The following is a 15177-nucleotide window of genomic DNA, read 5'->3' as shown; positions in this document are numbered from 1 at the left end:
ATGCCCAGCATAATGAATGAAAATACACCTACATCAAGCACTATCATTGTAAAGTTTCTTCCAGAAAGAAAAAAAAAAAAAAGATTAGAAATCTGAATGACTTTGAATTTCCCAAAAGCAATCTTCAGAGCTAAAAGTCAGTGAGGTGTGCTTTCAAAATTCTGAAGAAAAAACACTTGAAGTCTAAAATTCTATACCGTGGCAAACTATCTATTAGTGTTTATATAAAATGAGGATATTTTCAGACATGCAAATGCTATTTTCACACATGTGAAAAACATTTCTCTCTATGTTCCCATTAAACAAAGAAGGAGGAAGACACAGGAGCCAGAACACAGGACATCTACAACTCAAAAGTATTGAGGAAAATGAGTCAGTAGAATACCTGATGTTTGACCGTGTATGTGTAAAAGGAGATTGAGACAACTGGAAGAGTCAACAGACAAATTCATGGTGATGGTTTAGTTGCTAAGTCGTATACCAGTATAATTCTATTTGGAGGATGATTTTGGCTTTTAAACTATGTACATGTTGTGATAAAGCTAAAAAGTTTACTGAAAAATAGAAATAAATGCTTTTGCTCCTCTCCTTAAAAAAAAACAAAAACAAAAACAGATATAATATTGCACACAACTTTTGGGACCTTCATGAGTCAGTTTTGGGACTCTGACCCTGTTAGGTCCCCAGGAGCACGAAGATTCTGTGACTCCATTCCAGCACCATTTCCACCCTCACTGCCCCTCCTCTCTGCACTATCTTAGTGGAGAATGTAAGTTTTAGGAATGGGGTTTTCCAAACAGTGAATATAGCTTTCAGAAGTCTCCATTATTCTACCAAAAGCTGTCATATGATAAAAGCAGGGATACAGATTTTTTGGACTCACATGCATTCCATGTATGTAAGTAGATCACAGTTCAAACCTAAGGCTTGGTTCTGTGCTCTGTGCTGCAGAGTGGAAAGCACAAAGGGAAATATCTAAGCTGAGCACTATTTTAGCCACAGAGGCAGATGTTGCCTGAACCCCCAAATATACCATATAAGGCCTGAGTTCCACAGCTTAGATTATTGTGGAAATTGAATGGACTGAGTCAGTGTTTGTATAGACACACCTTTCCATTGGCCACCGCATTATGATCTTTTCATCTAAATTTGCTGCTGGCTGATCCAGGTAATAAACAGAGTTCTCAATAGGAAACTACCACTTGGTCCTGCAGTAAGTCTTTCTTTTTTGTGTGATGCTGGTATTCCTTAGGAGTGGTCTTTAAAGTGAACCAGAGGCTACAGCTTTTAATAAAAAGCCATTTCAAGCTGTGATGCTAACAGGTTTAGAATCCAAATGACTAGAGTTTAGAGTCTAAGTGTCTATAAAGCCTTTCAGCTTCCAAATGAGCCTAATTTATTTTGCTGGAAACCATCACAGGAAGGGCTTTGGATTTTTGTTTTTAAATCTACTTATAAATCTATTTCTATATTAACAAAACTTTAAAACTCCTTAAGTCTCTGTTTTTGGGGAGAAGGGAACATTAACAACACATCTCAGAATTCAATGAGCAGCAGCAATGCATGTCATAAAGCCAGGTTTTGCTCTTTCCCAGGTCAGTATATCTGTGGACAAGAATCTGGGATTATCAGAGTGAATTCAGTGGGGTTTGTTCCCACAGTGACACCATTTGGTTGCCCTTTTTTGCTTCTAGCTGGCTTCCTGGCCCTCCTGGCCTGAGATCAGACTTCAGAATTTGGGAGTGTAGCTCTATTACCAAGGCCAGTCATGATCAGCAGGTATGTGGTAAGCATCTGTGGGTGACTACCTTGTAGAAATCTTCAGGGCTACAGAGTCTTCTTGGAGTACTTTCAAGTTCATTCCTAATATATATAGCATAAGCTGCCAAGAACTCTAGAACTTACAGCCATGCAGGAGAACGGGGAAAGTTGCAAAGAACTGTGAGTCTGAGATTTGGATGTGTTAGTACTCCTGTAACAGAATTATTCACTCAAAGATGCTCCTCTGCTAAACATTGTCCTTCCACTGCTTGTGTAAGCTATTCATGAAGAACGACATTCCTAAATGGATTCACAGATGTCCATATATCCTCAGTCTAACACTTAACAGATTTATTTCCTTTTGCTCACATGAAACAGACAGTCGACCCTTGGACAACGTGGGGCTTAATCTGCATATAACTGATAGTCTGCCTTCTGCATCCCAAATTCTTCTGCATCCGCAGATTCTACCAATCATGGATCACGACAGCAGTATTTACTCTTTATAAAAATAATCGCATATAACCCACACTGTTTAAGAGTAACTGGCTTCACTCAAAGGTTGTTGATTAGGAACAATAATCTAAGGACTTAAAGCCCTACTGTTAAGCTCCTAAAATTTGCTTTGGACTGTGTGACTTTCCTATGCTTGGCACCATAGGGTTCATTCTGCTTCTTCTGCCATAATTTAAAATAACTCAGAGAATGCAGTATTTGAAGGGAAGATTCTGATGAGGATTAAGATATGACTTCTCAAAACACCCTTCCATACTTCTCTTTCCTTGAAAGCAGTCATTGCTTCAGCTTGGCCAGTTAGACAGCCCAAGGTAAGGCCAAAGATGGTGGCATGCACGGGTTCAATGGAAAATAAATGAAACTCTAAACAGAAAGTCTGTGCCTGCCACTATCTGACTGATCAATTCAGCACCTTATCCAGGTTCACAGCGTAAATAAGCATACAAAAACAGACAATACCAACTAGGTTGCTAGACATGTCTCAAAATGCATGTCTTTCCTTCCCATATTTACAAGGAACCTAAGATGTTATGAATCAGCAATCCATTTGTTCCTTCCTCTTGCACTACAGACACCCCAAGCCTGGCTTGCATTCTGTCTTGGGGTCAGAACAAGTTTTCTTTCTGTTCAGGCCAGAATGTTTCTACCTTGGGACTCCGGGGTAAGGGTCAGGAAAAAAGGCACATGATAATTTTTAGGGGTGGAAGAACATAACTTGAAAACAAACTGCTTTGTTTTACTATTTCTATTTACAATTCATGAAAAAATACTTTAAATTTTTAAATAACTTTCAAGAGAAGAGAAGAGAATTCAGTGTTTATCAAAGAAGAGATGGTATGGGTTTAAAAAAGGTTGAGAAATTCTGGTTTAAGCCATTGATTAGGGCCTCTGGTGGACAGTGCTCAGCATCTTAGCAGATGTGGTAATAAAATCTTGGCTTCCTCGCTTACTTCCTGTCCATTTATATGTCTATTCTGAAGTCCTCAGCTTTGGGTGAATGGTTTATGTTTCCGGTTTGTCTACATTAACTTTAATTAAGTCCTAACCACAAAATAGTTTTATTAGAAGCTAAACTTCAGCAACATCTCAAATACAATTAACGTAGTTTAAACACTCCTTTTCCACAACTGCTTAAAACAAATTATAGTTTTACAAAACCCAGTTCATGCCAAATACATACATGTGAAAATGGTGGGAATGAACTCTCTCTCTCTTTTGTTCATTATTTCATCCACTCATCCATGCAGAGAAACACCAAAGGTCTGCAGTGTGCCAGGCACACAGGATGTGCACCATCTGACAGGCAGCAGCCACACTCACCTGTGTGAGAATAGATGTACCACAAGGCCCCCGTCAGCAGCGCTCCAATCACAAAGGCTGCGAACGCGATGCCCATCACGGTTAGGGTGTCCAGACCATGGAAAATCTCTATAATGATAAGAAACCAGTGCAGACTTTGAGTGAATCAGCATCACACGCTACAATTTTATATTTGTTTCGCAAGTATTATCAGAAAGGCTGAGAACCAACTAACAAACTCTGAGGATAAAAAGTGGATTCCAACAAAATACACTATATTTGTAACTTGCAAATATTTTCTCAAAAGAAAAATGAAATTCTCAGATTTCCAAGATACCTTCAGTTTGCAATTTACTTTGAGCATCAAATTTACTAAAAAGTCAGATTTGTCAACTCTGTAAAACTTAGGCTTGTGGTTCATTGCCTCAGTCTGAGGACATACTATTTGAACAGTAAAGGGGCTTGAAAGTCAAAGCTCAAGATGCTTGGGAAAATAAGGTAAACTTCCATTATCAAAATCTGGCTTCTTATTCATTGAACATTGAGACCCTACACAAAATACAATGAGACACTACACAAAAACCACAAGCCAAATACTTTACAAATATACTTCCATGAACATTTAAAACATGAAAGATAACAGGAAGGAAAGTGGTGAGAAGGAGAAAAAGTAGAATATAACTTTCACTGATCTCACATTTAAACCTTCCATCTCAATAATTACCTATTGTGTCATTTAACACAACCTACTTTTTAACACTTTTCCAACCATGACCTTTCTATGAGGGGAACAGAAATACTCCTCAGCGGGGAGTGGGTTAACAATTTTATGGTTAGCAAAACATATAAATAGAATCAATTTGGCAAAGATTTTTACATTTGAAATTAATTCCAGGCCACAGATATAGAACATTTCCTTTCGTTTAAGAGAATTACTTTGAATCACTTATAAAAAGTAAAGATCAGTTTCTAAGAGAGACAGGTTTTCAGTGGAATAAAATTTCTAAAGTTTCTCTTTAAAAAAAAAATTAAAGTACAGGATCCCTCTGTTACTTCAACACTGTTTCTGTGCTCCTCTCCAGTCAGAAGTGACTCCAGCTGATCTCTATGTAAATTCATTCACTTTGCCTTTCAACTCACTTCAGTGTAAGATACATGTGTAGATAAATGTGACCCTGGAGCAGCCCCAGCACTCAAAAGGGCTCAGGAAAAGTATGACATTGTGGAGAAGATTCTGAAAGATCCAAATTCCCAAGTTCTGGTTCCTACTCCTCTAGCCATGTGCCCCTTAGTGTTCATTTAACTTCTAAAAAATGGGACAGCATTATCTTATCTTCTGAAGGCAGGGGGTAAACAAAAGGAGTTTGCAAAGGGGCTGAGGATCCCCTAGGAGGAGTAAGAACTAGGAAAAATTAAATTAGCCATCAACCTAATTTAATTTAGTCTGTAGGACAGATATTAAAAGATGTCTTTTCATGCCTAAGGTGAAAAGTAGGGCGTGATTAAAAGTTTTGAGTGAAAATACACTAAAGTGCTAAAGATGGAGGTGTCATTTAAGAGAATCAGAGTAGGGGAGTATAGGAGAATGTGTCCATCTGCGTCTCTTCCTGGGTTCATAATACTGTTCCATGATATTGTTAAAATAAATACTCTTAATAGAACGGTTTATAAAGTATTTAGCATAAAGAAACTCTCCAGGCTAATTCTTATGTATACGTGATGGAATTAGCCATGGAGACTAAATCTGGAAAGTCTTAAGGAGGAAAAAAAGTAAAGCTTCTCCCCACAGGCAACATTATCTAGATGAGTTCTGGGTGCACAGCCAGAAAGCCCAGGCTCTAGTTCTGCCTCAGTGCCAATTATAACCGTGGGGAAGTCACTGAAACACTTCTGGGTCAGAGTTTTCTTCTGTATAAGCAATGAAATCGCCCCAGATAATTTTCAACGTATCATTTTGTAGCAGTTGGTCTCTCTCTCTCTTTGTCTTCCAAGTGTTCTCAACACCCCTTGTCTAGTGATTGCCTTAATGGTATAGCAACTAGTTCCTTCAGCACTGCTTCTCTGAGCAGGAAGATACCCTTGATGATACAAAAAGCAAACCACTCCCATAGCTCTATGTTAAGTCTTTCAGATTACAACCACTAAAGGTAGGTAAATGATGAACTTCTCCAAAATTAAGAAGCTACTACATTGCATTAAGGTGATACATACCAATGGGTCAACAAATTCATATTTTAAAATGGCAACAGTAGAGAGGAAAAAAGAAAGGAGAATGCAGGGAGGGAAAAGAAAATATGAGAAAAAAGGGGTGAGGGAGAATGAGAGCAGAAGTCTCCTTATCAAAACGCAGGGTCTGGCAAATGTTCTATAACCAACTCATTCTTATAAAAGCCCAGGAGGCTTTATTTCAAAACAGTTGCATAAAGACTTACGTGGAGTAATTGGAATCGGTTCCTTAATACTTGGACCTGTTTCTGAAACAAAAACATAAATCACGATGTATTCTACAGAGAAACCAAGTTCTAAGTAAGAGGTTATCAAAATCTCAGTAGAGGCTGACATTCTTCTATTTGTGAATACTTATTTTGTGAAAAGTCTGTCAATTATTCTATTTAGGTATCAAGACTGTAACATGGATTACTCAGAAATTTTAAGCACTGTACTTCATTAATGATCAATTGTATACTTTCTCTAACCTGAAGAAAAACTGAAAGCAAAAACCTAAACTTAAGAAATTTGAGTCTGATAATTCATGCATGTGTATATGCGTGTGCACACGCACACATGTGTATACACTTTTCTCTTTATTTACAAAAGGATGCAGTATGTTTAAGTATCATGTTTCTCCAGTGTATTTAATATCATTCCACTTTCAAAAAGTCTTTTAACATACAGTTTGTAAAAGCGTCTTTATTCCTCCTCCTAACATTGCTGTCCTACAGTTCATCTCCTGTTCATGCATCTGCATTATTACAAAGCTTCTCTAACTGGTCTCCTGGTCTCCACTACTGCACCCAACCCAAATGTTTCCTCCCCGATATGTGCCCCCAGAATGACTTTTGCAGAGTCCAGGGCTGATTATATTATTGCCCTGATTAAACCATTCAATGGTTTCCCTTCATTTATGGGAAAAAAGTCCAAACTCTCGAGCATGGCACGGAGTGATCTGCCTTCCTCTCCCCACCTCTCTCCAGCCTCCTTTCCTAATGGTTCCTCACCCATGCTGGGCTCCTCGAAGTTAAGTTCCCCCACTTCTCCAGGCAGTTCCATGTCATCACAAGTTGCAAGCCATTCCCTCAAGTACCCTCCCTGCACGACCTGCTCTGCTTGCATTTTCAGGGGAGGCGTTCTCTGACTCTCTCACAGCCCCATACCCACCCCAGCAGGGAGAATCTCTCCCACTTTTACTCATCCTCTCCCTCTTTTGTTATAAAGGTGCTACATCACATCTAATTCTCTTAATTTTTTCCATCTCCAGGGCAGAGCCTAGATCTTATTCCTCTGCAGACCCACAGGGCGCGGCCGGGAATAGAAGAGCCTTTACCAGAAAGCTTAGTGAAGGACAGTTAGAACGCTGCTGTACTTTTCGATTCATCAGGCTTCCCTGAGGGCTCAGACGGTAAAGAATCCGCCTGCAAATGCAGAAGACTTGTTTTTGATCCCTAGGTCAGGAAGATCCTCTGGAGAAGGGAATGGCAACCCACTCCAGTGTTCTTGCCTGGAGAATTCCATGGACAGATGAGCCTGGCAGGCTGCAGTCCATGGAGTCGCAAAGAGTTGGACACGACTGAAGCGACTTAGCATGAACACACTGTTTTGTAAACCGAGGCAATAGCGGAATTTTGGAATAAGACTGAAATACGCTTTGACATTTCTATAATGCCTTCATGTTCAGAGAGTGCTATAGAGCCTGATCTCATTTGAGGTTACAACCAGCCCCATTAGGGAGGCAGAAACAGAATTCTTATCACTATCTTACAAAAAAGCAGCCTGAAATTCTTTATCATGTGACCAGCCCAAGGTCACAGCTGGAAAGCATCAGGGTAGGGGCTGACCCAGGATTCCACATTCTGCCTAGCAGGCTAAATGACTGGTGAGTGTGGCTCTGTCCTTAGCTAGAGAAGCACTGATTAAGCAGCTGCTTGTGCACAGCTATGTGCTCTTCTCAACAGTGAGAGTATCACTGGCCACAGGGCAGCCTATCACAGTCCACCATTTATTTTTGTACAAGTGAACTAAAGATGAATTTTATATTTGTAAATCATTGAACAAAAATCAAAATGTTTCATGACGTGAAAATTATACACAATACAAATCTATTCGTAAAGTTTTATTTGAACATAACAAGGCTCACTCATTTATATACTGTCCATGGTCACTCTTAGGCTGCAACAGCAGTTAAGTAGTGAGGCAGGGACTCCATAAGCCACAAACTGGACATATTCACCATCTGGCTCTTTATAGAAAAAGTGTGTTAAGTCCTGGCACACAGACTCTACCCCTGTTCTCCAGAGTTTAAAAGTAACATGTTTAGTGCCTCTCCTCATCTCCACTTTTATTCAATAAAAAAGGAACACACACCTTGTTCTGGAATCCAAAGTAAAGCAAAAAAAAAAAAAAATTGTGAAAAATTGACCAAAACAAGCAGCATTTGAGTTGATGTTTATAAAAATAAGAGAAGCTAGACAGGATTGTTAAATCTCAGGATTAAATCGTGAAGCATGGGGTATCACAGTCTAGCTCTAGGGGGAGGGATGCTATGGGATGAAACAAAGCCACTACAATTGAAGGGTACCCCCTGGAGGTGTGCAGCATAGTGCCCCTGGGCTTAGGATATATGAGAAAGTTATACTTAAAATCACTAAGAAAACTAAAATAATTGTGTGTTTTTAAGAAAATGTATTTCAGTGTGCAGAACACATACCAACTACACAAGGCACATAAGAGACTGTCTCCTGGGAGGTTGGCCCCACCAGCCTTATTGGCAGCAATGAAGCAACAATGATGCCTTAACATCTGTACATTGTATAGTGTTTTACAGTCAACAAAAAAGCCTTCACTTATATTTTCTCATTTTAAATTCCCAAGGGTCCTATGAAGTAGGGGCATCTAACCACAAAATTCTCCTATTTGTAAAAAGTAGTGGTTTGATACGCTGAACTAAGTCCAAAGGCATTTAAAGGTCTCTATAGGGTTCATCATGCGAGAAATATACACACTTCTGGGAAGAGTTCCATCCAATCAACCACCCATGGTTAAACTTTGTCACTCAGAATCCCCAAAAGGTTTCAAATAATGATTCTCCCTTAAGGAGACCTTGTATGTGAGAATGTAGGTTTTACAGTGAAGCCTGTGTGATAGATGACACTGTTTGAAAATTCTTAATGGATTTACATTATTACCTAACCCTCTTACCCCACCCCAAATAGGGGCCTTCTCACTCAGCTAAGCACAAACAGTTGTTGCTCATTTCCCCAGAGGTGAAGTTCCTCCACGCTTTCTGCGCATAAACAATAACAAGCACAGGCTGCAGAACCAAGGTTCAAGGATTTTATCTTCTTACTTTTGTGTTCCAAAATTCCCAATAAACCCCGACTATAACTAAAATAGTTTGATCTCCACTGGAACCCTATAATTGAGTTGGCATGCTGAAAGGAAAAGAGTGGACCCAACAATATTTACTTTTGGTTTAAGGGTACGATTGCAAGAAAGGAATCCTAGCCATTGCTGTAAAGAGAAATGTTAACAATAAAGATTTCTGTACAGAAGAACAAACTATAATCAACATTCTGAATTAAATCTTTTCATGTACTCTGAGCAAACTTTGGTCTGCCTCTAGAACCAAAACTTCCCTCCTCAGTTGTTTAGTCGTGGTTTTCATAAAAAAGTTATTTCTCGGGTTATGCATGAGTAACTGACCACAACTTCTGTCCTCCCACTTTCAATTCAGTTCTCCTAAACATGGCAGGACTGGGCAGGCCCATAGGGAAATGAGGTGTCTAACTGGTACCCACATCTATTAGTATTTGGCACAGACGGCAGATAAAGAAGCTTGTGCAGGCCACCAAAGATACAGTTTTTACTAACTTAACCACACTGTAAATTAATCCCTTCTCTGGCTTCTTTCAATATTTATGGCATTCACTGTAATTGCCTTCTCACTTCTCTGTATCCTTCTACTAGATCAGTGGTTCTCACCCGGGAGTGATTTTTGCCCACTAGGCTCTCCAGGGGACATTTGGAAACATTCAGACACATTTTGGGTTGTCACAACTGGTGGTGAAAGGGTTTGCTAAGGACATTCAGTAGGCAGAGGCCAGGGGTGCTGCTTAACATCCCACAATTCACAGGTCAACACCCCACAGCAAATAGTTATCCAGCCCAAAACATCAGTAGTGCATTAGATTATATCTTCATATTTATTTTAAGCTATAATGAAAGTAGGGAAAGTGTTAGTCGCTCAGTCGGGTCTGGCTCTTTTTGACCCCTCACCTGCCAGGCTTCTCTTTCCATGAAATTCTCCAGGCAAGAATACTGGAATGGGTAGCCATTCCTTTCTCCATGCATTAGATTGTAAAGGCATCAAACATAGGAAAATTTGTATACTATATGCCAAGCATTTAGTAGATCCTCAATAAATGTTTTTGGAATAAATAACCATAAATATGTGGCTCAGCTGGTAAAGAATCCACCTGCAATGCAGGAGACCTAGGTTCGATCCTGGGTTGGGAAGATCCCCTGGAGAAGGGAAAGGCTATTATTAATAACACTCCAGTATTATGGCCTGGAGAATTCCATGGACTGTATAGTCCATGAGATTGCAAAGAGTCAAACACGACTGAGCGACCTTCACAAAAAAATCATATATTTTTTATTATTGCATACAAGCCCTAGCAACTTAACCTCCATGCAGCTTTCAGAGTACTCTTCCTAAATGATCTGATGCTCGGTTCTCTACTCAAGATCTTTTGATGGATCTCAGACTTTAGAGGTGCATATTGGAATATTTGTGAATCAAATGAAATGTCTGGGTTTCCTTCTAAACAATCCAGAGACAGGAAGTAATAAAACAAAATTGGCTATGAACTGGTAATTGTGGAAACCAGATGAGTGGTTTGTAGGAGTTCATTCTACTATTTCTTGTTTTTGTTTAGATTTGAAATTTTTGAAACTATAAGGTTTTCAAAATGTGAAGCACACTGAATAAAATTAAAAAAAAAAAAAAAAGAACCTATGATACCTCTCCCTTACTGAATAGACTGAATGTCTTGATCTGCTAACTAAGCATTTCTACCATCTTTCTCCTTGGCTTCCCCTCATCTTTACCTCTGCCTGAGGACAAAACCTGGCTGGTGCTTTAAAGTATATTTTTGTTCTGGAAAAATAAAATGTGTTCCAAAAAGCAACGCCTCTCTTGGATTAATTTCCAACTGACATTCACAACTTGCCCTTTCACTCCCCTCTAATCCCCTCAGAAAGCCTAGTATGGCTGAGATGTTAAGAGGAAGGAAAGGAAATGAACATTTACTGAGTGCCCATGATATGCCAGGTGCTGTCCTGAGCATAGTTTAATATTTAAAAAGTTATGTGGTGGAAATATGGAGAAAATTCAGTATTTTAAACACTTAACTTGCTAAGAATTATAGATTGTACATAAAGCATGGCAAATTTGGGAATGTCCTTTTGTGCTCATTTTCCCCCTATATATATATATATGCCCTAAACTTCAGAGAAATGATTACTTTTCCCTTTCACCATTTAAAAAAAAAATCATTGCTGACGTGGTGTAATCATTTTCATTATGTAAGCCCAAGTGTTCTCAAATGCTGTAAAAAGCAGTCACAGCATCCAAAGAAAATAGCACTAACATGCCTATATTTCAAGATACTTCAGAAAATATGGTAGGATGGCACCACCTCAACTATTTGAATTGTTTTGCCATAAACCATAATATGCATAAACTATTCACGTTTCCTGGGCTTTTCTTTGAGTTACAATTCAAAGTCACAAAACTTGTCCTAAACTTTAAGACTCTTAAATAGTTTATGTGTTTCCTAATATCTTAACCCTTTGGTGGAACAGATGTTTTTCCCTAAAACTCTTCACCTTCTTTTCATAATTATTAGAGCATTTGGGTACTAACCTGCATACCAATGTGATATGGCATGAACTGGGGAAGAGGCCAGGAAGAGGCGTATGAAAGGACAGATGACTGTGTTGCTTGTAGATTTTATTAAAAACTAGAATCAACATAAAGGAAATCAGTCCTGAATATTTATTAGAAGGACTGATGCTGAAGCTGAAACTTCAATATTTGTGAATCAATTGGGCCATCTGATGCAAAGAACAGACTCATTGGAAAAGATCCCGATGCTGGGAATGATTAAAGGCGGGAGGAGAAGGGGATGACAAAGGATGAGATGGTTGGATGGTATCACCAACTCAATGGACATGAGTTTGAGTAGGCTCCAGGAGTTGGTGATGGACAGGGAGACCTGGTGTGCTGCAGTCCATGGGGTTGCAAAGAGTTGGACACGACTGAGCAACTGAACTGAACTGAACTGAGAATCAACCTCCACCTAGGATAAGGCATAAAGATTTAAGAGCATAGGCTCAAAGTTCCTTGATTTGAATCCCAGACCCACCATTTATTTATGTGGTGTGACCTTGGCCAAGTTACTTACCCTTACTCTATAATAGACTTACCCACAAACAACATTTAGGACAAAGCCTTGCACTAAGTAAATGCTCAATAAATGTCAGATCAACATTATCATCATCTCCATCTTCATCATTACCACTAGCATCATCATTATTGAAAATTTAAGCAAAACAATTCTAGTCCCAGAGTTGGTTCCCAAGGGACTGAGAGATCAAAGGTGGCAAAGATGTGCTGTGAAACTCAGGAAAGTTCCATTAATAACAGTGCTTCCCCCCACCAAAAAAACACAACAGTGGCCCAGAGGAAGGACTCAGAATTACTTACTTAGTTTTGATGGCCTATTCTGCTTGCCCAGAGATGAAAGAAACATCACCTGAAATGAGCCCTTGCTACTGGCAGTGGTAGCCACAAAGCAGCTCTCTGGCTGACTGTGAAGTAGACAACCTCTATCTGCTGCCCCAGAAAAACCAAGTGTTGAGAAATAAGATGGACCAAATGGCCAGGGAGAGCTGGAACTTCAGCCAGGTCTCCAAAGAGTATCCATGTAGTCAAAGGACAGTAAACTGTCCCATTGGGAAATTTTTAGTCCCAAAGTTATTCCCAACAAGAGATCTGCCCACTTCCAGAGATACTGTGTGTGCTAAGTTGCTTTAGTTGTGTCCAACGCTCTGCAACCCCATGGGCTGTAGCCCACCAGGTTCCTCTGTCCATTGGATTCTCCAGGCAAGAATACTGGAGTGCTTTTGCCATGCCCTCATCCAGGGGATCTTCCTGACCTAGGGATCAAACCTATGTCTCCCGTCTTGGCAGGCAGGTTCTTTACCACTAGCACCACCGGGGAAGCCCACGGATACTGGGGTATTTGTTATCTTAATACAGTAACACATAAGGCTGTCTGGCAGGAAGAACACTCATGATCCTGTTATTTTTCAAAGAAACCAATACTATCAGGCAAATAGTCACATTCCTCTTATAAATGATTACTCCAATTCCCTGACAGGTAGAAGGAGAGCACAGATTCTAATGGTCTGCACTGAGGAGAAGTGCTTCTACAGTCAAAGGGAAATAAACATCAAAGATGAGTGGAGTCACTCAAACAGGCTAAAAACTGCCAGGAAACCTACCCCATTCAGTGTAAAGTTAGAAAGAGCATTTGCATACAGCCCCTGGGAAGCCAGCCTACAGACTAACCTTCTCAATTTGTTTAACAAACCTAGGCAATGAACTTTCTTCACCGCATGCTTCTCCACCAAAACCTAGTCTCAATTAGCAAATCTCATGAAATCGCTTTGATATTTGGTAAAACTTTCCTCTTGAACTTTTATGTAAAGAAAACATTGAACTTTCAGGATAATTATACACCAAGTTTAAATAAAGGTAATTACCTAATTTACAAGAGGAATTACTTAAAAAAATACCACCAGACTTAAAGAATGAATGAATGAATTACTGGAAGTTATACTGCTGCAATATTAATGCCTAATTATTGTCTGGCACAAGAAAAAGCAAGCTGCTGCCTTCAATTACGTGCAGAATTACCTCTCTCAAAATAGGTAAGAGTAACAGATGGAGTATGGGGTGGCTGTTGCTGCTGTTACACCACTTTCACAGTACAAAACAGAGCCAGCTGTTGCCCGATTATGATATGCTTTGCAACACAATTAATTTATTCTTATTTCTTTTCCCTTGGACCCAATAAACAAGGAACTACTTGGGCAATCCATTTATAGAAAGACTGCAGCTATTATAACTGCTTCAAATGGCTAAAAATTAATGAATAAAGTTAAACAAACAACAACAAAAACATTGATGAGGAACCAATAAACATCTAATACGTATATCTCCCACCAACTTGAGGACGGCTGGGAAATGAATGAAAAATTGTTTTGCCTCTTCAAACAGTACAGCTGAGTGGTATGGCTGAGAAGGCCTTTGGGAGTCATATGGTCCAACCCCCTCTTTCTCCAGATAAAGAAAATGAAACCCAAGGACCTGAGAGGAGAGCTCCAGAGTCCCACAGCCAGCTAGCAGGGAAAGCCTAGAGCTGTGCATAAAATTCTAAAATTGAAATGATAAAAACACATTTGAACAGTGGTTTTCAATGTCTTTCTGCTGTGACACCTAAGACAGATGGTGTTCACGTACATGGTACCCTCCCAAAGGCATCTGTGATCCCTGACAAAGCACTCTAATAGCTTGTAGCCAGCACAGCCTTTACCAGCAGGTCAAAGAAAGATGGGCTGTGGACTGCATGCAATTCCAGAAGGAACTCTAACCCTCTCCAACATGCTCGAGGAAGCATATCTGCATGCAGGGCGAGTGACAGCATCGTCATAACAGACTAACCAAGACTTTGCTCTAATATTTAAAGAGGAAGTCATTGGCAAAGGTATCATTAATGCACAGCAGCAGGAGAACCAACTAAACAAAAGACTCTGTGGGCAAAGAATTCTTTTCTAAAGCCACTAAATGGTCGTTAATTTATCTTTCAAATAAAACTGGGCTTTGATTTACAGTATTCCAGTCTGTGGGGTCGCACAGAGTCGGACACGACTGAAGCGACTTAGCAGCAGCAGCAGCAGCAGCTTCTTTATGAGTAGCACACAGGTCGCTGTTCTCTGACCGAGCCTCCGCAGAACGCACCTTTAAATGGTACTTCGTGGTGGATAACAGCGAGGGGCCTGGTGAACGTCTTCTTATTCTGCATCATGGCCCAGATCATTGAGGCATCCAGCGAGGTGCAGGCTTCATCAGGAAGCACACACTGCAGAGAGAACAGTCAGGGGGTCACTCAAAAGGGCCAGCATGGTTGTCCTGTGGCCCCTTATCAGACAGCTCACAGCTATTTACCCCAGAAAAACAGGATACCAGGATGGTTTTCAAAGAACCACCAATAATCTGAGAGTTATGAGAGCAGCCTCAGTGTATTCTCAGCTGCA

General features: G+C 39.9%; 1 protein-coding gene across 4 annotated transcripts in view; it reads right to left on the bottom strand.

The window, feature by feature from the left end:
- TGFBR3 (transforming growth factor beta receptor 3) overlaps nt 1–15177 on the bottom strand; it is a 209549-nt gene that overhangs the window by 9851 nt on the left and 184521 nt on the right. For 3 of the 4 annotated variants that reach the window (XM_019957070.2, XM_019957069.2, XM_070786129.1), the window contains 3 exons: nt 14882–15002; nt 6009–6050; nt 3598–3705 (listed from right to left, as the gene is read on the bottom strand). In XM_019957070.2, the coding sequence (XP_019812629.2) occupies nt 3598–3705; nt 6009–6050; nt 14882–15002 (271 nt within the window). The remainder of the gene's footprint in view (nt 1–3597; nt 3706–6008; nt 6051–14881; nt 15003–15177) is intronic. The other variant, XM_019957071.2, reaches the window with a different exon arrangement.

The sequence above is a fragment of the Bos indicus genome, chromosome 3 (genome assembly GCF_029378745.1).
Source record: "Bos indicus isolate NIAB-ARS_2022 breed Sahiwal x Tharparkar chromosome 3, NIAB-ARS_B.indTharparkar_mat_pri_1.0, whole genome shotgun sequence".
Lineage (NCBI taxonomy): Eukaryota > Metazoa > Chordata > Mammalia > Artiodactyla > Bovidae > Bos > Bos indicus.
The sequence above is the reverse complement of the archived record's forward strand: the minus strand, read 5'-3'. Positions and strand labels throughout refer to the sequence as shown.